This window comes from Scyliorhinus torazame, chromosome 27, assembly GCF_047496885.1.
Source record: "Scyliorhinus torazame isolate Kashiwa2021f chromosome 27, sScyTor2.1, whole genome shotgun sequence".
Taxonomy (NCBI): domain Eukaryota; kingdom Metazoa; phylum Chordata; class Chondrichthyes; order Carcharhiniformes; family Scyliorhinidae; genus Scyliorhinus; species Scyliorhinus torazame.
This window is the reverse complement of record NC_092733.1, coordinates 21,142,232-21,169,405: the sequence shown is the minus strand read 5'-3', so window position 1 is coordinate 21,169,405 and position 27,174 is coordinate 21,142,232. Positions and strand designations below refer to the sequence as shown.

General features: G+C 47.1%; 1 protein-coding gene across 2 annotated transcripts in view; it reads left to right on the top strand.

Annotated features, from left to right (window-relative positions):
- The window catches only part of carm1 (coactivator-associated arginine methyltransferase 1), a 97,743-nt gene that overhangs the window by 37,897 nt on the left and 32,672 nt on the right, over positions 1 to 27,174 (top strand). For both annotated transcript variants that reach the window (XM_072491089.1, XM_072491088.1), the window contains exon 7: positions 23,712 to 23,802. In XM_072491089.1, coding sequence (XP_072347190.1) covers positions 23,712 to 23,802 — 91 coding nt within the window. The remainder of the gene's footprint in view (positions 1 to 23,711; positions 23,803 to 27,174) is intronic.

The following is a 27,174-nucleotide window of genomic DNA, read 5'->3' as shown; positions in this document are numbered from 1 at the left end:
CTTAGGCCATCAGGGAGTACTTGAAGGTACCTGTCCCATTTGCGTATGGGACGTCCAGTGTACACCCATAAAACTGAGGAGACGTATATACGGGATAGACCTCGGATATGTTGGCCACCACAAATCTGTGCTCGCATTGACTAGCACCTACAAATATCCCTTTAACCACTTTCCTTACCAAACATATTATTCCCAGTGGTCTTCCCATGTTGGTGGTATTAGTGAGGGTAAGAAATGGAGGCTGGTGGGATTTGTTATAACTTGGTTGGTACCACATCTCAAAGGTGTTCATTGGATAGCCTCCCTCTTTCCAAGGTCTTGGGGATATGGGGAGAAACGATAAACTAGAAGCTGCCCCGCCGTCTGGGTGTCTTACCATAGATGCAATTCTTATAGTCCTGGGGGATTGACGAGTACCATCCTGGTAAATATACCATTCTACTGTTTCTGACAGGTTAAGGGGAATAGGTCTGAGGGAGATCCCTCCCTTAGCGTGGGTCGGGATATGTGTACATACCCAGCAACCAGAAACATTCATATCCTTTGCGTACACATATGACATATACAAATATGTGTTTACACGTAATTCCCTTTTTCCCCGCAGCCTTACCCTCCCTTGGTCAACGCATCCCACGGGTAAAGTTTTTTTTTTTTTTTTGTTTCTACAGCTATAGTCCCATTTACAGTTGACCTGATGACAGGGCAGGTTGCCCTTCGTCACTCCACTGATGAATATGGTTCGATTGCATCGTTGTACGTAGGCTGAACATCCGTCCGCAGGGGTCGCGTTCCAAGGTCCTTCTCCTGGGCCTTGACTGGTACACTGTAAGGTGTCTCCTCGACAGGTGATGAGTCCGTCTTCCCTTGGGGCCACAGGTTCTTCGCTTGGCCTCTCCTCCAGTTTCCAAAAGTCCCAGCAGGGTTACGATAATAAGGCTGTCCTTCATCCCGTGAATGCTGCTGAAGTTATTACCTAGGGCTCGAAACAGAGGGTTATTCTCTATTGCATTTTCACAACCTTACAATGGTGGATGTGGATCCAGGAATTTCTGCCTTTTACTTTTACAGCAGTGGGAGTAGTGAGTAGGACCTGGTGTGGTCCTTCCCATCGGGGTTCTAATCCTTTCCAAACCCAGTTCCGGATCATAACGTACTCGCCCAGGTTAATGGTGACAGTACTGGATAAGGGGGGTATCTCCCCCTGGGCTGCTCGGACCCGTGAGTGGAGGCCTTTTAAAACCTTTGTTAGAGCTATAACGTAATTGGCCATTTCCGTGGTCATGTGGTGAAACTGTACTTCCTTATGTTTCCCTTGATCCCAAGGAGTACGCAAGGGCCTTCCGTATAAAATTTCGGCGGGACTCAGTCGTGTCTTTCCAGCTGGGGTTGCACGTATTTGGCAGAGGGCAATAGGCAATAATTTGAGCCAAGTGGCTCCAGTCTCTGCCTGTAGTTTTAGCAGTTTTTTTTTTTTATTAAATATTTTATTGAAAATTTTTGGTCAACCAACACAGTACATTGTGCATCCTTTACACAATATTATAACAACACAAATAACAATGACCTATTTTATAAACAAAAAATGAATAAATAATAAATAACAAAAATGAAAACTAGCCCTAATTGGCAACTGCCTTGTCACAAGTAACACTCTCCAAAAATATAATTTAACAGTCCAATATATAATTATCTGTAGCAACGACCTATACATATTATACAGTATATATTAACAACCCTGAGAGTCCTTCTGGTTCCCCCGCCCCGATCCTGGGCTGCTGCTGCTGCCTTCTTTTTCCCATTCCGTCTACCTTTCTGCGAGGTATTCGACGAACGGTTGCCACCGCCTGGTGAACCCTTGAGCCGACCCCCTTAGGACGAACTTAATCCGCTCTAGCTTTATAAACCCCGCCATGTCATTTATCCAGGTCTCCACCCCCGGGGGCTTGGCTTCTTTCCACATTAGCAATATCCTGCACCGGGCTACTAGGGACGCAAAGGCCAAAACATCGGCCTCTCTCGCCTCCTGCACTCCCGGCTCTTGTGCAACCCCAAATATAGCCAACCCCCAGCTTGGTTCGACCCGGACTCCTACTACTTTTGAAAGCACCTTTGTCACCCCCATCCAAAACCCCTGTAGTGCCGGGCATGACCAAAACATATGGGTATGATTCGCTGGGCTTCTCGAGCACCTCGCACACTATCCTCCACCCCAAAAAATTTACTGAGCCGTGCTCCAGTCATATGTGCCCTGTGTAATACCTTAAACTGAATCAGGCTTAGCCTGGCACACGAGGACGACGAGTTTACCCTGCTTAGGGCATCTGCCCACAGCCCCTCCTCGATCTCCTCCCCCAGCTCTTCTTCCCATTTCCCTTTTAGTTCATCTACCATAGTCTCCCCTTCGTCCCTCATTTCCCTATATATATCTGACACCTTACCATCCCCCACCCATGTCTTTGAGATCACTCTGTCCTGCACCTCTTGTGTCGGGAGCTGCGGGAATTCCCTCACCTGTTGCCTCGCAAAAGCCCTCAGTTGCATATACCTGAATGCATTCCCTTGGGGCAACCCATATTTCTCGGTCAGCGCTCCCAGACTCGCGAACTTCCCATCCACAAACAGATCTTTCAGTTGCGTTATTCCTGCTCTTTGCCACATTCCATATCCCCCATCCATTCCCCCCGGGGCAAACCTATGGTTGTTTCTTATCGGGGACCCCCCCAAGGCTCCAGTCTTTCCCCTATGCCGTCTCCACTGTTCCCAAATCTTCAGCGTAGCCACCACCACCGGGCTTGTGGTGTAGTTCCTCGGTGAGAACGGCAATGGGGCTGTCACCATAGCCTGTAGGCTAGTCCCCCTACAGGACGCCCTCTCAAATCTCTTCCACGCCGCTCCCTCCTCCTCTCCCATCCACTTATTCACCATTGAAATATTAGCGGCCCAATAATACTCATTTAGGCTCGGTAGTGCCAGCCCCCCCCCTATCCCTGCTACGCTGTAAGAATCCCTTCCTCACTCTCGGGGTCTTCCCGGCCCACACAAAACCCATGATGCTCTTTTCAATCCTTTTTAAAAAAAGCCTTCGTGATCACCACCGGGAGGCACTGAAACACAAAGAGGAATCTCGGGAGGACCACCATCTTAACCGCCTGCACCCTCCCTGCCAGTGACAGGGATACCATATCCCATCTCTTGAAATCCTCCTCCATCTGTTCCACCAACCGCGTTAAATTTAACCTATGCAATGTGCCCCAATTCTTAGCTATCTGGATCCCCAGGTAACGAAAGTCCCTTGTTACCTTCCTCAACGGTAGGTCCTCTATTTCTCTACTCTGCTCCCCTGGATGCACCACAAACAACTCACTTTTCCCCATGTTCAATTTATACCCTGAAAAATCCCCAAACTCCCCAAGTATCCGCATTATTTCTGGCATCCCCTCCGCCGGGTCCGCCACGTATAGTAGCAAATCGTCCGCATACAAAGATACCCGGTGTTCTTCTCCCCTAAGTACTCCCCTCCACTTCTTGGAACCCCTCAACGCTATCGCCAGGGGCTCAATCGCCAGTGCAAACAATAATGGGGACAGAGGGCATCCCTGCCTTGTCCCTCTATGGAGCCGAAAATATGCAGATCCCCGTCCATTTGTGACCACGCTCGCCACTGGGGCCCTATACAACAGCTGCACCCATCTAACATACCCCTCTCCAAAACCAAATCTCCTCAACACCTCCCACAAATAATCCCACTCCACTCTATCAAATGCTTTCTCGGCATCCATCGCCACTACTATCTCCGTTTCTCCCTCTGGTGGGGCCATCATCATTACCCCTAACAACCTCCGTATATTCGTGTTCAGCTGTCTCCCCTTCACAAACCCAGTTTGGTCCTCGTGGACCACCCCCGGGACACATTCCTCTATTCTCATTGCCATTACCTTGGCCAGGACCTTGGCATCTACATTTAGGAGGGAAATAGGTCTATAGGACCCGCATTGTAGCGGGTCCTTTTCCTTCTTTAAGAGAAGCGATATCGTTGTTTCAGACATAGTCGGGGGCAGTTGTCCCCTTTCCTTTGCCTCATTAAAGGTCCTCGTCAGTAGCGGGGCGAGCAAGTCCACATATTTTCTATAGAATTCGACTGGGAATCCATCCGGTCCCGGGGCCTTTCCCGCCTGCATGCTCCTAATTCCTTTCACCACTTCTACCTCGATCTGTGCTCCCAGTCCCACCCTTTCCTGCTCTTCCACCTTGGGAAATTCCAGCCGATCCAAGAAGCCCATCATTCTCTCCCTCCCATCCGGGGGTTGAGCTTCATATAATTTTTTATAAAATGTCTTGAACACTCCATTCACTCTCTCCGCTCCCCGCTCCATCTCTCCTTCCTCATCCCTCACTCCCCCTATTTCCCTCGCTGCTCCCCTTTTCCTCAATTGGTGTGCCAGCAACCTGCTCGCCTTCTCCCCATATTCGTACTGTACACCCTGTGCCTTCCTCCATTGTGCCTCTGCAGTGCCTGTAGTCAGCAAGTTAAATTCTACATGTAGCCTTTGCCTTTCCCTGTACAGTCCCTCCTCCGGTGCTTCCGCATATTGTCTGTCCCCTCAAAAGTTCTTGCAGCAACCGCTCCCGTTCCTTGCTCTCCTGCTTCCCTTTATGTGCCCTTATTGATATCAGCTCCCCTCTAACCACCGCCTTCAACGCCTCCCAGACCACTCCCACCTGGACCTCCCCATTATCATTGAGTTCCAAGTACTTTTCAATGCACCCCCTCACCCTTAGACACACCCCCTCATCTGCCATTAGTCCCATGTCCATTCTCCAGGGTGGGCGCCCTCCTGTTTCCTCCCCTATCTCCAAGTCCACCCAGTGTGGAGCGTGATCTGAAATGGCTATAGCCGTATACTCCGTTCCCCTCACCTTCGGGATCAATGCCCTACCCAGCACAAAAAAGTCTATTCGCGAGTAGACTTTATGGACATAGGAGAAAAACGAGAACTCCTTACTCCTAGGTCTGCTAAATCTCCACGGGTCTACACCTCCCATCTGCTCCATAAAATCTTTAAGTACCTTGGCTGCTGCCGGCCTCCTTCCAGTCCTGGACTTCGACCTATCCAGCCCTGGTTCCAACACCGTATTAAAATCTCCCCCCATTATCAGCTTTCCCATCTCTAGGTCCGGAATGCGTCCTAGCATCCGCCTCATAAAATTGGCCTCATCCCAGTTCGGGGCATATACGTTTACCAAAACCACCGTCTCCCCCTGTAGTTTGCCACTCACCATCACGTATCTGCCCCCGTTATCCGCCACTATAGTCTTTGCCTCGAACATTACCCGCTTCCCCACTAATATAGCCACCCCCCTGTTTTTCGCATCTAGCCCCGAATGGAACACCTGCCCCACCCATCCTTTGCGTAGCCTAACCTGGTCTATCAGTTTCAGGTGCGTTTCCTGTAACATAACCACATCTGCCTTAAGTTTCTTAAGGTGTGCGAGTACCCGTGCCCTCTTTATCGGCCCGTTCAGCCCTCTCACGTTCCACGTGATCAGCCGAGTTGGGGGGCTTCCTACCCCCCCCCCCCCCCCCCTTTTTCCAGCTCCTCACCCGGTTCCCACGCAGCTGTATCTCCCCCAGGCGGTGCCCCCCCGCCCATCCTCTCCCATACCAACTCCCCCCTCTCCCCAGCAGCAGCAACCCAGTAATTCCCCCCCCCCCCCCCCCCCCCCCCCCCCCCGCTAGCGTAATTACTCCTCCCATGTTGCTCCCAGAAGTCAGCAAACTCTGGCTGACCTCGGCTTCCCCCCGTGACCTCGGCTCGCACCGTGCGACGCCCCCTCCTTCCTGCTTCTCTATTCCCGCCATGATTATCATAGCGCGGGAACCAAGCCCGCGCTTCTCCCTTGGCCCTGCCCCCAATGGCCAACGCCCCATCTCCTCCACCTCCCCTCCTCCCCCCATCACCACCTGTGGGAGAGAGAAAAGTTACCACATCGCAGGATTAGTACATAAAACCCCTCTTTGCCCCCCACATTCGCCCCACCACTTTGTTCAAACGTTCTTTTTAATAACCCGCTCATTCCAGTTTTTCTTCCACAATAAAAGTCCACGCTTCATCCGCCGTCTCAAAGTAGTGGTGCCTCCCTCGATATGTGACCCACAGTCTTGCCGGTTGCAGCATTCCAAATTTTATCTTCTTTTTATGAAGCACCGCCTTGGCCCGATTAAAGCTCGCCCTCCTTCTCGCCACCTCCGCACTCCAGTCTTGATAAACGCGGATCACCGCGTTCTCCCATTTACTGCTCCGAGTTTTCTTCGCCCATCTAAGGACCGTTTCTCTATCCTTAAAACGGAGGAATCTCACCACTATGGCTCTGGGAATTTCTCCTGCTCTCGGTCCTCGCGCCATCACTCGGTATGCTCCCTCCACCTCCAACGGACCCGCCAGGGCCTCCGCTCCCATTAACGAGTGCAGCATCGTGCTCACATATGCCCCGACGTCCGATCCCTCCACACCTTCAGGAAGACCAAGGATCCTCAGGTTGTTCCTCCTTGCGTTGTTCTCCAGTGCGTCCAACCTTTCCACACATCGTTTCTGATGTGCCTCCTGCGTCTCCGTCCTCACCACCAGGCCCTGTATGTCGTCCTCATTCTCGGCTGCCTTTGCCTTCACGACCCGAAGCTCCCGCTCCTGGGTCTTTTGTTCCTCCTTTAGCCCTTCGATCGCCTGTAGTATCGGGGCCAACAGCTCTTTCTTCATTTCCTTTTTGATCTCTTCCACACAGCATTTCAAGAACTCTTGTTGTTCAGGGCCCCATGTTAAACTGCCACCTTCCGACGCCATCTTGGTTTTTGCTTGCCTTCCTTGCCGCTGTTCTAAAGGATCCACTGCAATCTGGCCACTTTCTCCTCCTTTTTCCATCCGTATCCAGGGGGGATTCCCTTCTGGTTTACCGCACAGTGTTTTTAGCCGTCAAAATTGCCGTTGGGGCTCCTATCAAGAGCCCAAAAGTCCGTTTCACAGGGAGCTGCCGAAACGTGCGACTCAGCTGGTCATCGCCGCACCCGGAAGTCGCAGTTTTGTTTTTAATGTCTGATTAGCCCTTTCTACCATTCCTGCTGCTTGGGGTCGGTATGCGCAATGTAATTGTTGTTTTATTCCCAGCTGAGTACAAAATTCCTCATTGATCTGTCCCACAAAATGAGGTCCATTGTCTGAACTTAGCCGATACGGGATCCCAAACCTAGGAACAATTTCTCGCATCAAAACTTTTACTACCGTGGAAGCTTTATTATCCACAGTGGGGTAAGCTTCTATCCATTTGCTAAATACATCAACAATAACCAATACATTTTATAACATTGGCATCTTTCCAACTCAATGTAATCCATCTGGAGTGTCTCAAAGGGACCTTCCGGTAGTGGGGTTTTACCCATTTCACAGGGTATTGCTTTACCAGGATTATACTGCTGACATACTAGGCAACGGCTGCTAATATTTTGCGCTATATCCTGCAGTCTCGGATGCCACCAAGTTTTGAGCAAATACATCACGCGTAGCTCGCGCACCACAATGAGTTGCAAAGTGAACACATTCGGTAACCCAGGCTGCCAATGCATCGGGCATACAAGTCTGCCCTGCCGGGGTGACCCACAATTTATTTAAAGGATCATAACAACATCCCAATTCTTCCCATAGTCTTTTTACGCAGCCAGGAGCGTCCTCCTGTAATTGAATGACGTCAGTGATGGTTGGCATTGGCTTTTCAGAGGGAGACTGACCCTTAGAGCTTTTAGTCTGGCTCATCATTTTTGGTACCGCCATGTCTTTTAAGCGAGAAGCCTCTTTGGCCTGGTGGTCCGCCTGCCGATTACCCGCGTCCACCAAGGTTTTGCCTGTCGTATGGGCAGCGCACTTTATTACGGCTATTTGTTTAGGGAGCATTAAAGCCTGTAGTAATTGTGTAACTAACTGTTTGTGGGATATCTGAGTGCCTGCAGATGTAAGAAATCCCCTGTTCTTCCATAATTGGCCAAAATCGTGTGTGACTCCGAAGGCATATCGGGAATCAGTGTAGATATTTACAATTTTATTTTTCCCTCATACACGGGCTCGAATAAGTGCAAAAAGTTCAGCCTGTTGGGCGGAAAAGGGAGTTTCGAATGCTGCTGCTTCAAGAGTTTCTCCTTGTTGGTTAACAATTGCATACCCTGATAATCTATCCCCCCTTTCACCGATGTATGAACTACCATCGGTGAATAGGTTCAGATCAGCATTTGGTATTGGAGAATCAGTGAGATCATCTCGTAATGACGCATCGTCTTGTAAGAGAGAAAGACCGTCATGAGTCGGGGACTCCGTGACGTTAGGCGGGTCGGAAAGGAAACTAGCGGGGTTAATAGTAGTGCAGTGCCGGAACTGAAGTTTCGGGTTATTGAGGAGATAAATCTCATATTTATTTTGACGAGCCATAGTTAGGTGCTGAGTCTGAAGTTGACCGAGCAGGGCCGTGACTGAATGTGAATTATAAATAACAATATCCTGCTGAAGAGTGAGATTAGCCGCTGACTGGAGACTGTTGTAAATAGAGGCTAAAATCTGAGTACATCCAGGATAGCCGAGTGCAACTGGGAAAGTTTAGACGAGTAATAAGCTATAGGACGGTGGCGATCCCCATTTTTCTGGGTAAGTACCGCGGTGACACAACCGGCTAAAACAGTACAATAAAGTTGGAAAGGTCCTAGTGCTGGCGCCCTCATTAAGGCATCTTTTAGCCGATGGAAGGCCTCTTGGGCTTCCGTACTTAACTGGAACTCTCCAGCGTTATTGGTGTATGGGGTCAATAGCCGGGTATCTAGGACGATATTCGGAATCCATTTCCGACAATAATTAACCATTCCGAGCCATTTACGGACATCCTTAGCCGTTGTGGGTGCAGGATACTGACAAATGGGCTGAACTCGACTTGGTGATAGCGCCCGTGCATCGGCGGATAAAAGGATACCCAGAAACCGGACTGTTGGTTGGGCTACTACTACTTTGGTGGGTGACACAACGTATCCTAAAATTGAAAGGTAATTTAATAATTGAGCCGTATCTTCTTTACAACTTTGTTCTGACGGGCTTGTGATCAGTAAATCGTCAACATACTGTACGAGGGTGGATCCCCCTTTTTTAATTCCAGGGGCTGTAATTGTTGTTGGAGACAGCGGGAGAAAAGAGTAGGCGAATGTATAAATCCTTGAGGCAACCTAGTCCATGTGTATTGTTGATTTTGATATGTAAAGGCAAAGAGATACTGTGAATCCGGGTGCAAGGGGAGGGTGAAAAAGGCATGCTGGAGATCCACCAGGGAAAATGTTGTAGTGTCCGCTGGGACTTGGGCTAAAATGTGGGCTGGCTTTGGGACCAATGCGTGATGGGGTTGCACCATGGCATTAATTGGGCGCAGATCTTGGACGAGGCGATATTGATCTGGCTTGCCGGGCTTCGGGACTGCTAGTATTGGAGTATTACACGGAGAGTGACATGGAACCAAAACTTGTTGCCAAATAAGATTCTGTATAAGTGCCTCTAGTGAATTCTACAGGGATAGTCAAGAACTGTCAATTTAAGAGAACTGTCATTATTCTGAATATTGCTTTATTAATTTTAAGAAACCAACATATCTTGCTAGTAGTGCCTTCTTTAATAGAATCGACGAATTCATCTACAGAAAACCTATATGTTTACTAAGTTATTGTGTTTGATATTTTAAAATAAATGTTTAGAATTAGCCTGGAAATTAAAACTTCAAACAATGGAAGCTGGTTTTACAAAAACCAAAACTACTCAGATTAAAAAGAACAGATCATTCAAGGACATTTGATAACGGGAATTTGGCAGCAATCCAACTTTTACTCCCAGTCCATTTGAGTGACAAATATATTTTAAAAAAAGAATTTGGAGATGCGAATGGCATCATTCCAAGCTATACGCCTCTTTTTGTCTCTGCAAGAAAATTAACCCTTTCAACAAGCTTTTGTGTATAATCCAAAAGATGTCAAAGTGCAGAATGTTGTACTTTCATTCCCAATAACTCTAAAGAAGTTAAAGATTTGGCATTACATATCCAAAAAGAAATCAAAAAACTTGATCCACCCCAATTTATCTTCCAACTGTACCCCCAATCGATGAATTTGAGCTGAAATATTATTATTGAAATGTTACTGATCAATCAACTGTTTGACTGTATTATATTGTATAATTTATTAATACTGAATCAGTAGTATCAAATTTGATTAATTTATTAATTATAATAATTATTTTGAAATGCCTGGTTGTTGGACCCCTGTGGTTGGCAGGGTTGTATGCTATATTGGGAACTTGCCGGACGGGAAACTGACATTGCGGTTGATAATTGTCTGGGTAATCGGGGAAATCCACCTCTGGTGCCCCCTCTTTTCCTGGGACTAACTCATGATTCATCTGTGGGAATTGATTAGCATGGGTTTTAGAACGAGTGCGAGTCGCCGGACCTCCTTGCGACGGTGGAGGTGGTGATAGTGGCGGGGGGAGCGGTGGATAAAAGGCTTGAATGTAATCTTTAATGTAATTTCTAACATGGTCACACCAGAGGAATAAAGAGGTTTTTTTTGTCTGAAACATCATTTGTTTTAGAACAGTTTAAACTACACCAGAATCCTGGGAATGTAAGGTGGAGGCGGTCGTAGTGGCGGTGTAACGGTCGGTCGTCCCCTATATAGCCAATTTTCAGGGTCATCCTCATCGTCTCCCTCGGTCAAGGCAAGGCCGGCCCCTGACCGTACGGTCCTGATTTAGAAATGGTTTTTTTTACAGACTTGGGTCTTTTTCTATGGTGGGCACATTCCTTTTTCAAAACCCCCGCATTCTTAACAATTCCCCCTTCTGTTAATTCAATACCCAATTTTAAAGTGTTAGCCTGCCAATTAGCCAATAAAGATGTATCTTTTAATATTTTGGCAGTACTCCCGCCACAACTCAATCAATTTCTTAGCTGTGGAGCTACGGTTATGTTGCCAAATAATCTGCTGTGCCTCTATAACCGTAGGCAAATCTTTTGATCCTCTTAGGGGCCATTTCCCCTTTCCCAATTTCTTATGCAATTCTCCCGATAACTGCCGCAGCTGCTGAGAATGTTCCGGATACTATTCACAAAGAGTTTGAAGCGCGCTTCCACTATCAGAGGTGCTATCTAAAGTACTACCCATTGTCTCCTATCCTCAGATGATCCTTGTGGTTTCCTATTTAATTTTGGTAGAGATCCTAAATCGCCTATTCAATCAAGAATTTAAACGGGGTTATCCTGCCCCATTGCCCAATCAAAAGGCTAAATCAAATTGTTCGAAAGTGACTTTTAGAAGGTCAAAGTCTGGAAATGAAACATGAAAAGAGAGAGAGAGAGAGGACTGATTTAAACAGTCTGACAGACTCAGGGAATCAAAGACAGAACTAACAGATTTAAGAAATTGTTCGAGTGTTCCGACAGGGCACGCAACGGTGAAGCCCTGTTTATTATGTTTCCTTTAGGTGTTATCCGCACCACCATTTAAATTTTATAATATATAATTTGGACAGAGTTATCCGTTCTCCGTAATATTCAATCTGATCAACCCGAAGTGTCGAACAAGTCTAGACACCGGTTGATATACTTATTTATCGAAAATCACCTTTTATCACTAAGGTATTAGGCAACCCTAAGGATCATCATCACTCATTTACCTGGAGATTTAAGGAGGATTCTAACCTCCCAAGGTTTCCAACCCGGGACTTTAGGGAGGACTCTCACCTCCCAGGGACTCCAACCCTGGACCTTTTAGGGAGGACTAACCTCCCAGGGTTTCCAACCCGGGACTTTAGGAAGGATTTTAACCTCCCAGGGACTCCAACCTGGGCTGTTTAGGGAGGACTGTAACCTCCCAAGGTTTCCAACCCGGGACTTTAGGAAGGTCCAACCTTTCTGGGACTCCAACGAATAGCAGGGCGTGGCCACACTCGGGACAGCAGAGGGGGAAACCAAAGTGGTAACAAGGGTACTCACGTTTGGTGGCCAATTCCCTCCTCTTGTTTTTTTAAAATATATTTATTAAAGTTTTTTAACACAATTTTTCTCCCTTACAAACAATAACCAGTTTCCCCAACCCTTCATGTTATCTCTTGCTCATTTCCCCCCCCCCCCCCCCCCCCCAAGGTTGCTGCTGCTGCTGACCGACCTTCCTCTAACGCTCTGCGAGATAGTCTAGGAACGGTTGCCACTGCCTGTAGAACCCCTGTGCAGACCCTCAAGGCGAACTTAATCCTCTCCAACTTTATGAACCCAGTCATATCATTCCTCCAGGCTGGGGGGCTTCGCCTCCTTCCACATTGGCAAGATCCTTCGCCGGGCTACTAGGGACGCAAAGGCCAGAATGCCGGCCTCTTTCGCCTCCTGCACTCCCGGTTCGTCCACTACTCCAAATATTGCTAGCCCCCAGCTTGGCTTGACCCGGACTTTCACCACCTGATATATTGCTCCAGCCACTCCTCTCCAGAACCCCTCCAGTGCCGGGCATGACCAAAACATATGGACATGGTTCGCCGGGCTCCCTGAGCACCTTCCACATCTGTCCTCTACCCCAAAGAACCTACTCAACCTCGCCCCCGTCAAGTGCGCTCTGTGGACCACCTTAAATTGTATCAGGCTGAGCCTGGCACACGAGGAGGAGGAATTAACCCTACCTAGGGCATCAGCCCATAGACCTTCCTCGATCTCCTCCCCCAGCTCCTCCCCCCATTTACCCTTCAACTCTTCTACCAGCGCTTCCCCCTCTTTCAACTCCTGGTGTATTTCCGACACCTTGCCCTCCCCAACCTATACACCAGAGATCACCCTATCTTGAACTTCTTGTGCCGGGAGCAACAGGAATTCCCTCACCTGTCGCCTCACAAAAGTCCTCACCTGCATATATCTAAAGGCATTTCCCAGGGGTAACTCGAACCTCTCCTCCAGTGCCCCTAGGCTTGCAAACGTCCCGTCGATGAACAGGTCCCCCATTCTTCCAATCCCCGCCCGATGCCAGCTCTGGAACCCCCCGTCCATCTTCCCCGGGACAAACCGGTGGTTACCCCTGATCGGGGACCACACCGATGCTCCCATTGCTCCCCGGTGCCGTCTCCACTGGCCCCAGATCCTTAGCGTTGCCGCCACCACTGGGCTCGTGGTATACTTTGTCGGCGAGAGCGGCAGCGGTGCCGTCACCAACGCCCCCAAGCTCGTTCCTTTACAGGACGCCATCTCCATCCTCTTCCATGCCGCCCCCTCTCCCTCCATAACCCACTTGCGGATCATCGCCACGTTTGCTGCCCAGTAGTGCCAATTCCCTCCTCAGCGTCCGAATGCGATCAATCTGTTACGCCGTCAGGTTCTAGGGAGGCTCCTTGAATGCCCGCATCCTCCACCAAATGATGATTCTTTTGCAGCCAGTCCGGATGAAATGATCAGTCGAACACCTCGTTACTTTAACATATGTTTATTTCTCGGCCGGGGCTAAGACCACTGTATCTCTTGAGAGTTACACCAGCAAGACAAAGTCAATACATTTAACAGCAGGATTTATACATTTTTGGTTCATTTCTGAGGCAGCTCCCTCGCATTTCTGTCTGTGCTCTCAGCTCAATTATAATTCAGCCCCCTCAATTATAATTATCTTTAAGCCTAGTGCACCCATTCCCAAGGCCGTTACTGCACTTTGTCTGGTTCAAAAACAAGTGATACATTTTGCTACCAGAAGCCTGTAAAAGCCTGTCTTGACATTTCTTCACACAATGCTTTATCTAACATTTTGTTTTTCCCATAAAGTTCCAATCCATCTTGAGCCAAACTCTCATTTATTGATCATCAGCCAAACTCTCACTGTAATGCTCTATGTTCTAAAAAGTTATCTGTTAGAACCGGAAAAAACTAAACGTGCAAGAAACAAAAATGAACAGCTCCTCAGGAAGATATTTGCATCCAGGCTGAGTTGAAGGAACTCAACCAGAATTACAGCCAGACAACAGGCAGAAAAGTTGCTGCCCTGAAAGACTCAAAGAATCAATACACAGTCCAAGAAAAACATGGGCTAAAAAAGAATGTTGAATATACTTGAGCAAAACCAGCATTGGAGCTATCAGTAGGCACAAAACAATGCACTGAAGCATAGTATGAATAGACAAAAGGTCAGCAAAATAATAAGCGTTTTAAAGAAAGCTGATTAATTATTGTTCTTCACGTTCAAATGCAAAAGACTCCTTCAGCGATAATCCTTCAGCATGAAGAAATTAACTTTAGAGTCCAAGAAAACGCAAGACGAAGCAATTGAGCATCACAAAGAAACAAAAATCTGATGAACGGCCTTTACATTCTACGAGGATCCCTCTGGTCAAAGTTTGTTCCTTTGGAAAATTGCTGAGAGATGCAAACTTAATTTAATGTTACTCTGATTGAACTGAGGAACCAGCTGGCAAGGAAAGCTCAGCAATGTTTAATATTCCAGGAGGAAGCCAAGAGGTGCAAGAAAGAGATTGAAGAGCTGGAGAACCAGCTGAATGGAAAAGGGGAAACCTTGAAAGGAAAAGCTGTAGAATTTGTCTTTCAGCAGCATGAAGTGATTGAGACTCTGATTTACAAGAAAGCTAGATGCAGCAATTTAGCTTCGCAAAGAAGCGGAGAGTGAGAAACCATGCAGAATTGCAGAACTGCAACAAGTTGAGACTTGCCGGAGGTGGACGTGGCCAACAGTAAAACCAAAACTAAGGATTCTGCTACAGATAGAAATAAAATCGTAAAATGTAAATCTGATGCTAACGGTCCAGGAACTAGAAGAAAAAACACTGGATACCTCAAACTGAGAAGCAAAGAGTTGTTGAAAGGTTACATTGCAGAAATGAAAATCCAATAATGGCAACCAGTCGCAAGAAAGAGTAAAAGGTTTCACAAAGGAGCATGAAGACAATTAGCAGAAGTAAAATAAACTGAAATGTGAGCTTGATGGATGGTGCACATAAAATTAGGCTCTGCTAAGGAAAGACCACTGGGAGAGCCAACCTTCAAGGATTGAAAGAGGAGTGCTAATGAAAAATGAGAACTGAGGAGAACACGAGGGTCCCGCACAGGAAGTAGAACACTTGATGAAGAACAGGAAAGATGGGATGCACAGTATGGAAGACTAAATCCAGGCTTTAAGAACAGAAAAGGAAAATTCTGGGAAACCGATTGAGGATCTGGCAAACTCTTGGAGCAATTGGTGACCATGCAATCAAAACTCTGAAAGGAATTGAATACCTAGATGATGTTTTTAAGCTTGTATGATGACTTTGCAGATAACTTTGAAACCAAGACAAGTATACCCATCGAAGTAGTTGCTGAGCTGAATGAAAAGATACATAAGTTTGAAAAGGGCTCATCTGGACTCGAAACCTTAGCTCTTTTCTCTCCTTACAGATGCTGCCAGACTGGCTGAGATTTTCCAGCGTTTACTCTTTTGGTTTCAGATTCCAGCATCCGCAGTAATTTGCTTTTGTATAATCCTCCAGACCACTCTTCTATTGAGACACCAAATAACCTTGCAACACTTCTTCTCCACACTCCTTCCTTTTGAAGAGATGGCATAGCCTTTCTCTGATTAAACAAACAGGATGGTGATTTGCTCCCGGTGCTGTATTGATGCTTGTCTTGCTGCCTGGGGCCAATTGGTCATCAAGGCATTGCAGTGTGCCCGTGTTCTTTTCCTCTCCTCCTTTCTCTTTTCCAGCTACCCATCATCCACCTCCATGAAAAAAATGTCTTGACTTATCCACCCTGTCCCTTTTTAACATCTGTCTGTGTGCGCAATCCATGGGATTTGTTGGAATTGAAGAGGGAAGCTCGACACCATAAAGTTTGGAGAAGAGAGAATGAAGCCAGAACCTATCTTGGCCAAACCACCAATGGTACAGAAAAATAGTGTCTGAGGAGAGAAAATTGGAACCCACTAATGTGTGGTGGTGATGTTACTCTGCACCCTTTGACTTTGTGGCCTCTGGCACTATTTATATCACGAACAGGTGCCGGAATGTGGCGACTAGGGACTTTTCACAGTAACTTCATTTGAAGCCTACGTGTGACAATAAGCGGTTTTCATTTCATTCATTATTTCCAGAAGCTAGTGTCGCTACAATTCAGAATTACTCCAGTTTACAACAGCAAAACTCAGGGTTCAATGGGTTACCTGTTCCTACTCCTGTGTCACATGGACAATGAGTAAGCAGTAAACCTGTTCATTTTACTCTGCCTCCAATCTCCAGCATAGCCCAGGATGCAGAGCAGTATCTACTTTTATTGCAGGTTCGGGAGTGTTGGTGTCGTGGTAGGTTTTTATATTCCATTGATTTTGGGTATCAAAACTTCCCTCATGAGCCATCAGGACACCAATGTCAGACAGGCTCAGCTAGTTTTATGAACTCAATTTGTAAGATTTTAAATTGTTCTGATGATTTATCTATATTTCCCTTCTCTAGTGCCATGTCTAGTTCACCCTGTTGTTGATGGTGTTCTGTTTGTCCTTTAAACTACAAAAGGGGACTTCCGGTGACGGCGGGCGGGAGGCAGCTGCACACTGGAGGGCTCCCACTCGGGAATAGGAATTTCGGAGTTTTAACGCCCGGTCCCGGGAGCAACGGAGGGTGAAAAGGCTGTAAGAAGGCACAGGGAGAAGAAATGTCCAAGTTTGGGAGAAAAACGGCCGTGAAAAAGGGGGTTAACGGATGTCCACCGGGGAGTGAAAAGGTCAGCGCAGGAACTGTAAGGAAAGCGGAGGCTGGAGCACCAGGGGAGGCCGTATCACTCACAGCAGAAGAAATGACCACGGTGATGGCTGTGGAACTTGACGAACGGTTCACAAAACACATGGAAGCAATGAAGAAGGAGATGGGGGCGGTATTGAGTGGAGGAGACGATTGCCCCGGTGAGGGCAGCGGTATCAAGCGCAGCGGCGGAGGTGCAGGAGCAAGGTGAGACACTGAAGGAAGTGGAAGAGGCATTATCACAGCACAGTGATCAACTCACCTCGATGGTGAAGGAGTTGAGGAGGGTGATAGAGGCCAAAATGGAAGACCTGGAAAACAGATTCAGGCGACAGAATCTGAGGATTGTGGGTCTGCCCGAAGGGGTAGAAGGCCCGAGGCTGACGGAGTATTTTGCCACGGTGTTGGCGAAGCTATTGGGGGAGGGGGACGATCCCTCCCAATATGAACTGGATCGGTCTCATCGGTCGTAGAGGCCTATACCAAAGGCGAGTGAGCCGCCAAAAGTAGTAACTCTGTGTTTCCGTAGGTATAGCGTGAACGAGAAAGTCCTGGGCCGGGCAAAGCAAAAGCGGGTGGTGCAGTGGGCTGGAGCTGGTATACGCATATACCAGGACTTTATGGTGGAGCTGGCGAGGAGGCGGGCTGCCTTCAGCCGGGTGAAGAAGGCACTGTACATCAGCAAGGTGCAGTGCGGCATACTATGTCCAGCTAAGTTGAGGGTGACCTACAAATCCAAGGACTTTTATTTTGGGACAGCGGAAGCAGCGGAGGAGTTTGTGAAGGCAGAAGGACTGGCAGAATTGAGAAATGGTCGTGTACCGATGTAGCCTCATGTAACTTTATTTTTTCACAACGTGTTGGTGTATGTACTAAATGAGTCAACGCTGTATATATTTGGACAAGGGAAGAGATGAGACTTTCACTTGCAATGATGGTTCTTTGGGGCTTGGGTGTGTATGCGGGGGTTGTATGATAAAGGGGTTTTCCTGGGACCGGGCAGGGGGAAGGAGACCTGGCTGGGGGCCTCCACGCCGGTCAGTGAACTGGAGTGATGTGGGGGAGGGGCTGCGGCCATCGGAGCCTGGTAGAACGGGTTTCGGTGAGTTTAGCCGGGGTGAAAAGTTGGGGGAAGGAACAGAGGTTCGGGGGAGGAGTTTACAAGAGGAAGTGGAGGGGAGGAATCTGGGTGAGGGGTGGGAGTGTCTACAATTCATGGGCGTCATTCAAATGAAATGAATGAAAACCGCTTACTGTCACAAGTAGGCTTCAAATGAAGTTACTGTGAAAAGCCCCGAGTCGCCACATTCCGGCGCCTGTTCGGGGAGGCTGGTACGGGAATTGAACCATTCTGCTGGCCTGCCTTGGTCTGCTTTCAAAGCCAACGATTTAGCCCTGTGCTAAACAGTTTATGTCCCGGTACTCTTTGGGGATTGGGTGGCATTGAATATTGGGGGGGGGGGGGGGGTGCGGTTGGGGGTGGACTGTATATGTCAATGGTGACCATAGGCGATTCTTGATTCCTTTTTTGTTCCATCTTGGGTTTGTTTTATTTGATGCTTATATTGTCAGGTGGGTCATTGTTTGGGGGTTGGTGGGAGGTTGGGATTATTGTTGTTGATAAGGGGATTGACATTGTATTCGTTACCATTTACTGTTTGTTGGTGGGGTTTAAATTCTGAAGAAAATGTGAAAATGGAGAATAAAAATATTTATTTTTTAAAAAACTACAAAAGGGATCACAAATTCCACTTTTAAAATTGGTACTGCCCAAAGGTTGACCGAGGAAGAGACGAGAGCTCACTTGGCTCAAATAGAAGTAAATTGATTTTGCTTTTGGGACTGGGTGTGCATCCATTCATATAATTCACAATGCAGGAATGGAAGCTAATGTCTTTGGAAAGCAATCTCCTGCGGGGATTTTAACAGTATTGGTTCATGATTCCCATCTGGTTTATCATTATCATAGAATAGAATCCCTACAGTGCAGAAGGAGGCCACTTGGCCCATCGAGCCTGCACCAACCTGTGAAAAGAACACCCCACCCAAGCCCAATCCTCCAACTTATCCCCATAACCCCACCTAGGGACAATTTAGCGTGGCCAATCCACCGAACCTGCACATCTGTGGGAGGAAACTGGAGCACTCGGAGGAAATCCACGCAGACACTGGGAGAACATTCAAACTCCACAAAGACAGTCCTCCTCGGTCGGAATCGAACCTGGGTCTCTGGTGCTGTGAGGCAGGTGTGCTAACCACCATGCCGCCCTAATTACTTTGAGAATATGTTATCGATGCGAGCTTCAGTATCAGCGTTTCATCTTCTGATCATTTATAGCTTCTGGACTCTATATTGAGTTCAACAATTTCAGACCATAAACTCAGTCCTCCATTTTGATTCTGGGTTTTGTTTCAGTCTGAATTTTGTTTTGGACGGATTTCATTATTCTGCCATTCACACTCTCACTCTGGGCAAATACTTTATTCTTTACTATAACTATTTCCATGATATCTTTTCATTTAACCGCTCCTTCCCTCTGTGCTATCCCAAACTTTCCCTATTGTTCTCGGCGACCCCTCCCCCCTTTTAGTGACATAAAGCGTGTCACATTTCTATCTCCTTTCAGCTCTGAAGAGTGATATTCGATTTGAATATTAACTCTGCTTTTATCTTCACAAATGCTACTCAGTATTCCAGAATCTTCTGTTATCTTATCTGGTTCTGTATTAAAGGTCTGGATCAGGATTTGGGAGGGATTACAGCTGTAATATAATTAAAGTCTTTTATAAGATGAGTTTGATATCATGTAACGTTTTAATAGTACTCTGATATAACCTACTGTTTACAGCCCCTGCTCAAATAGAGGAGTGCAGTTGAAATCTATTTTGATCATCATCTCTTGTAGAACAGAGGTGGCATTTATATAAAACCTTTCAATGAAATTGTTGATTAGCTTATACTGTTAGTTTTACAATAGAAGGTAGCAAAATTACTCCAGTTTCGTTTTATCCAGTACTCTAAGCCTATTAAAGATTTTGGAGAGTTGATTTTTAATTTGTGGAATTTCCAAGTTAGTGACTGGTCATCTGTGCTGTGATAAATTGGAAACTTGGCCTCCCTTGCATTCGAACTTTAATTGAGATGTTTCTTAATGTGATTTTGGTGCTCATTGGATCGACTACCCTGATCATTGCTTGGGCAGAGAGGGGAGTTAACGTTTCGAGTCTGGATGACTCTTTGTTGACGCTTTTTCCTTTGAGGATCTTTGTCCTGTGTAACTGGCAAGTGAGTAATGGAGTGAATCTGGGTCAGAGATCTTGCAGAGTGCTGTTGATAACTCCGTACTGGTTGACAGGTTGTGTAATTGAAGCTGTGAGCTGGCTGATTTTTCCTGTCCCCGTTCTCCAGATATACAGAACAGTAAAATGATTTATTTAAATGCACAGTCTAGTCTTTAATCTGACCAGATGATTTATTTAAATGCACAGTCTAGTCTTTAATCTGACCAGACAACATGATTAAAGTGCAGGCTCCAAGATGAAGGGCAGTAATATTTCAAAGCTGTGTCGCTGTTTTGATCCCACCAGGTTCACCTCTGTTGCATCTCTCCAGAGATTAATTTCAAGGATGTACTGTTTTATTTGGAATTATTTATCCTAATAGCATTGCATTAGATTGCTGACTTTTGATTGCATACTGGTCCCCCCACCTCCTGTCTGTGCACAGTCCACGAAATTGAATCTGTCACATTTCTATATGGCCTGAGAGCATAAATGCTCCCTTATCTCTGAGAGTAGTTAGCAATCGAGGCTCTTTTTTGCCTCCTAATAAAACATTGCCATGCGTATAATTCAAATGAATTTAATATTCCACACGCACTAATGCTGACAACTTCAGGTGTGGAATCTGCTGAGGGTCACAGGATCAGGGGAAACTGGGCTATACGTGGCCTTGGTGTCATGTGAAGTATTAGGCACCGAGTGACGACCTGATGAATGAGCTTTCTAAAGTCTTGTCCTTTTTCTTGCCTTACTATTTGGTTAATGAGCCTGCTTTTGGAAGAGAAGTGCAGTGATGCAATGTGTCCTTTTTTTTAAATATAAATTTAGAGTACCCAATTCTTTTTTTCCAATTAAGGGGAATTTAGCGTGGCCAACCCACCTACCCTGCACATCTTTTTGGGTTGTGGGGGAGAGACTCATGCAGACACTGGGAGAATGTGCAAACTCCACGCGGGCAGTGACCCGGGGCCAGGATCGAACCCGGGTCCTCGGCACCGTGAGGCGGCAGTGCTCACTACTGCGCCACTGTGCTGCCCTTGTGTCCTCTTTCTTAATGTTACTTATTGGCTTTGACGAAAGGGGGAGTACAGTTGATACCTGGGCAATATTGAGCATTGTGCTCTGTTCTAATTTCTGCTCCTAGCATTGGATGTGAATGGTACTTCTGTAGTTGGGGGAAATCACTGCACAAATTCATTTCAACTGACCCAGACTGCAGCAGTGCTTTTAGGTGAACATGTAGCATGCAAACACTAGTGAATATTTTTTTTTAATGAATGCCGCTAAATTTGGATTAGTCCCTTGAATGAGACTTGGGCTCAAACCACCATTCTCAAGTATGTTGTGCTGGTTCTTGGCTCTGTTTGATTAAATAATATTTTATCTTTGTCCTTCCTAGTTGGTGGCTTCTTAAAACGCATTGGTTTGAATTATTTTTTAAATAGATCACATGTTTCACTGGGACATGAGCTACTACTGTCAAGGTGGGTGGGAGTTAGTTGGACTGAACCACCCCACCACTTTTACCATTGTCTGCTCCGATATGCTACATTATTTTATTTAACATTTCTCCCTCTGTATGGCTCAGATTGACAGGTGAGCAGAATTAGGCCCTGGAGCCAGTTTCAACCTGCTCCTCATCACTACGCATTCCTGTTCAGGTATTCAGCAACTCAACCATCCAGTTGGACTAGTTTTAAAACATGATGTGGAGATGCCAGCGTTGGACTGGGGTGAGCACAGTAAGAAGTCTTACAACACCAGGTTAAAGTCCAACTGGTTTGTTTCAAATCGCTACCTTTCGGAGCACTGCTCCTTCCTCAGGTGAATGGAGAGGTAGGTATTCCAGAAACATTTATATAGACAAAGCCAAAGATGCAATACGATACTTTGAATGCGAGCATTTGCAGGTAATTAAGTCTTTACAGAGCCCGAGAGGGGGGTAACCCCAGGTTAAAGAGGTGTGGATTGTCTCAAGTCAGGACAGTTGGTAGGATTTCGCAAGCCCAGGCCAGATGGTGGGGGGTGAATCTAATGCGACATGAATCCAAGGTCCCGGTTGAGGCCGTACTCATGTGTGCGGAACTTGGCTATAAGTTTCTGCTCTGCCCTTCGTTGTCCAGTACATCCCCGGAGCAGAGAAACTACAACATCTTCTTCACAGCCTTCAACACGTTATCGATGAAGACGAACATCTTGCCAAGGTCATCCCCACACCCCCACTACTTGCCTTCAAACAACCGCGCAACCTCAAATAAACCATTGTTTGCAGCAAACTACCCAGCCTTCAGAACAGCGACCACGACACCACACAACCCTGCCATGGCAATCTCTGCAAGATGTGCTAGATCATCGACATGTGTACCACCATTACACGTGAGATCACCACCCACCAGGTACGCGGTACATATTAGTGTGACTCAGCCAACGTTGTCTACCTCATACGCTGCAGGAAGGGATGTCCTGAAGCGTGGTACATTGGCGAGACCATGCAGACGCTGTGACAACGGATGAACGGACATCGCGTGACAATCGCCAGGCAGGAATGTTCCCTTCCAGTCGGGAAACACTTCAGCAGTCAAGGGCATTCAGCCTCTGATCTTCGGTTAAGCGTTCTGCAAGGCGGCCTTCAGGACGCACAACAACGCAGAATCGCAGAGCAGAAACTTGTAGCCAAGTTCCGCACACCTGAGTACGGACTCAACCGGGACCTGGGATTCATGTCGCATTACACTCTTTCCCCCCCCCCCCCCCCCCCCCCCCCCCCCATCTGGCCTGGGCTTGCGAAATCCAACCAACTGTCCTGGCTTGAGACAATTCACACCTCTTTAACCTGGGGTTACCCCACTCTCTGGCTCTGTAAAGACTTAATTACCTGCAAATGTTTGCATTCAAAGTATTGTATTGCATCTTTGACTTTGTCTATATAAATGTTTCTGGAACCTACCTCTCCATTCACCTGAGGAAGGAGCAGTGCTCTGAAAGCTAGTGATTTGAAACAAACCTGTTGGACTTTAACCTGGTGTTGTAAGGCTTCTTACTGTAGTTTTAAAACATACAACGTTTGAATGGGTTTCGGGCCCAGGCTGTACATGCTCTGTGGGAGCATGTTTGCTTCTAGCCCCTCTGAATGTGGCATCAGGCTGAGGGTGATTTCCCCAGGTTTTCTTTTTGAATGGTAAATGTGAAGTTTCTTCAGAACGTTCTTCATGATGTCCAAACCAATTTTAGCAAGAAAAACTGGAGCATGTTTTATTGCTGCATTGTTAGTCCAGTTTCTGCTGATGTGTTGCTGTAATGCATTTTCCCTTTAGTTCATTTTATCTTGCCTCCCTTTCTGCTACCTGTTACATTTGCGGCTGAATGGATGGTCAGGTGACTCGCTCTTTGCTTGGTGGCACACAGAATCAGGACAATTAGCCTAATTTAGCTTTTAAGCGTGTAGGCCAAGCAGCTTTTGCTCCACAACCCATTGATCATGATTGGGGCTGTAGCCTCCAAGTCACAAATACATGTGTTGCTAGTACATTGTCCTAGCCTAGGAACAACGGGTTTGCTTTCTCATGGACCTGTATGGTTGCAATGATTAATGAACCTTTTCTTTCATTATAGGTAATCTGTTTCCAACCCTCGGTGATGTTCACCTTGCACCATTTACAGATGAGCAGCTTTACATGGAGCAGTTTACAAAAGCAAACTTCTGGTATGATTGCAGTTCTGCTGTCGCGGGGAGGGGTGGTTGCAGTAGAGGGGGAGAGGGAGTCTGTTCCTCTCCAGAGTAATTGTTAACTGAAAGCTGTGCAGAGGGCACATGTTTTATATTGGGAGTAAAATGTGTTTAAAATAAGTAGCTTCGAAAATATTTCGTGTTTTATACTTGGAAGCAGCAGAGCTGTTTCTTTTCACAGTGAAATATGTGTTCATACAACCTGCCATATAATTTAGGAGTTCCTCTGGCGCTAATACCTGGGCATTGACTCTTCCGGTTACTCATCTTTGCCTGTTTCAGGATATAGCATCCATACTCTGAAATGGCCCAGTGTATTAAGAATTCTGTTGAGCATCGATGACGTCTGTCTTAAGTATATTGTGGTTTTAAAAAATTTCCTTTTTAACTTCTCTACGTTATTATCGAAGAGTGACTTTCTCCTAAACTTCAGCCTGCGCCATTTTAATTTTTTTTATTCATACGTGGGATGTGAGCATCATCAATCCTGAGGAACGGCGATATATTTCCAAGTCAGGAAGGTGTGTGGATTTGAAGGAACTTGCAGATGGTGATGGTCCCATGCGCCTGCTGCCCTTGTTGTTCTAGACGGTAAAGTTCACTGGTTTGGAAGGGGTCATCGAAGGAGGCTTGGCAGTTGCAGCATTGCATCTTGTAAAACGTACATGTTGCTGTCACCGTGTTCCGGTGTTGGAGAGAGCGAATGTTTACGGTGATAGATGGGGTTGCTGATCTAGCGGGCTGCTTTATCTTGGATCTTAAATGATGCACTCATCCAAGCAAGTGAAGAATATTTCATTATCCTCCTGCTTCATGCCTTTGTAGATGGTGGATAAGCTCTTGGAAGTCCAGAGGTGAGTTACTCGCCACCGAATTCCAAGTCTCCAATCTGCTCTTGCAGCCATAGTATTTGTGTGGCTGGACCTAATCAGTGATGAGCTTCCAGGATATTGATGTTGGACGATTCAGCAGTGGTAATTCAATTGAATGTCAAGGGAAGATGATTAGATTTTCTCTTATTGAAGATGGTCATTGCCTGGCACATGTGTGGCACGAATATTACTTGCTTCTTATCAACCCAAGTCAGAATATTGCCCAGGTCTTGCCGAATGCGAGACCTGACCACTGCAATGTTTGTTGCAACTCCCTTAGTACAATGAAACCTACATCCAACTAGAACCAGACATTTATTGAGTGACCCAAATACTCAAAATGCACTCTGAAACCATGCACATTTGTAAATTGCAAATTACAGAGAGCCTTCAATGCACCTTAAGCCCTTAAAAACTTGGAATACACAATTTAGCGTGAGGATGCAGCTGATTTTGTGAAATAAATTAATTTTGTGGTGTGGTGAGTTATTTTCCCAGCATCCGGTTGGCAGGGGAGATCATTCTATGTGGGATCAACTGTACTTGTGGTTCCACTCTGGGGATAGAAGTATTTTTAATCCACTACTGGCCTCCACAACCTGACATGACTGTTTGGTTCCCTAGGTGAATGCTTGACTGTGCTATTCCACTGGAGCTGGGATTCCTGCCACCTAGAAAAAGTATAGAAAGTACAGTATAGTCCTGTCTTCTGTGACTTCCTTGTTCGCATATTCACTTCACCGCATTAATTGCGTGAGCAATTGTTTGTTTATCTGCGTTTTCTTTCCCCTCCCTCATTTAAGGCAATTTATTCAAAATGAAATTTATTCCATTTTTATTAATTCCGTTCTGGACAGAGGTGGCTGCAGTCGGTGTTGGTGCCGAGAAGGCGGCAGCCATGACTAAAGCAGAGACTCCGAATGTTTTAATGGGGAAATGTAGAAAATGGGAGTGGGCCATTCGGCCCATCGAAGCTTCTCTGCCATTCGGTGCGATTCTCTATTTGAATGCCCTGGCTTCTCCCCGTACCCCTTGATGGGAGATGTGTTGAAGCCTCTGGAATTGGATTCCTTCCATTAGCCCTGACTGTGGACGTTTAATTCTATTTTTTTTTTTTTAAAGCCCCTTTCCAACGGGGAAGAAGCAATTGAATTGCAAGGAGGCTACAAAGGGGCATAGATAGTGAATGGGCAGAAATCTGGCAAATACAGTATAATGTGGGAAAATGTAATATTGTCCGTTTTGGCAGGAAGAATAAAGAAGAGCTTATTATTTAAATGGTGAGAGATTGCAGAGCTGTGAGGTGCAGAGGATCCCCTGCATGAATCACAAAAGCCTGGCATACAGATATAAGGCGAAATTCTCCGATATCGGCACGATGTCCGCCGACTGGCGACCAAAAGGGCGCAAATCAGTCGGGCATCGCGCCGCCCCAAAGGTGCGGAATGCTCCGCATCTTTGGTGGCCGAGCCCCAACCTCAAGGGGCTAGGCCGGCGCCGGACGAATTTCCGCCCCGCCAGCTGGCGGAAAAGGCCTTCGGTGCCCCGCCAGCTGGTGCGGAAATGACATCTCTGGGCGGCGCATGCGCGGGAGCGTTAGCGGCCGCTGACTGCATTCCCGCGCATGCGCAGTGGAGGGAGTCTCTTCCGCTTCCGCCATGGTGGAGACCGTGGCGAAGGCGGAAGGGAAAGAGTGCCCCCACGGCACAGGCCCGCCCGCGGATCGGTGGGCCCTGATCGCGGGCCACGCCACCGTGGGGGCACCCCCCGGGGCCAGATCGCCCCGCGCACCCCCAGGACCCCGGAGCCCGCCCGCGCCGCCTTGTCCCGCTGGTAAGGTAGGTGGTTTAATCTACGCCGGCGGGACAGGCATTTTAGCGGCGGGACTTCGGCCCATCCAGGCCGGAGAATCGGGGGGGGGGGGCCGCCAACCGGCGCGATTCCCGCCCCCGCCGAATATCCGGTGCCGGAAAATTCGGCAACCGGCGGGGGCGGGATTCACGCCAGCCCCCGACGATTCTCCGACCCGGCGGGGGGTCGGAGAATCTCGCCCATAGCAAGTAATTAGGCAATGTGGTAGAACATTATCATTTATTCTCCAGAGATTTGATTACAAAGGTAGGGAGGTTATGCTATTGTACAGGGCATTGGTGAGACCACATCTGGAGTATTGTGTACAATAGCATTGGTCTCCTTATGTAAGGAAAGATGTAAATGTGTTAGAAGCAATTCAACGAAGATTTACTAGATTAATACCCGGAATGGTTGGTTTGCCTTACGAGGAAAGTTTGGAGGTTGCGTTTGTAGGGTTCAGAAGAGTAAGAGGTGACTTGATCGAAAACTTTAAGATCCTGAGGGGACTTGACAAGGTGGATGTGGAGAGGATGTTTCCTCTTGTCAGAGAATCTAGAACTAGGGGGGGGTCACTTGTTTAAAAAGGAGGGCAAGGGCAGCATGGTAGCGCAGTGGTTAGCAC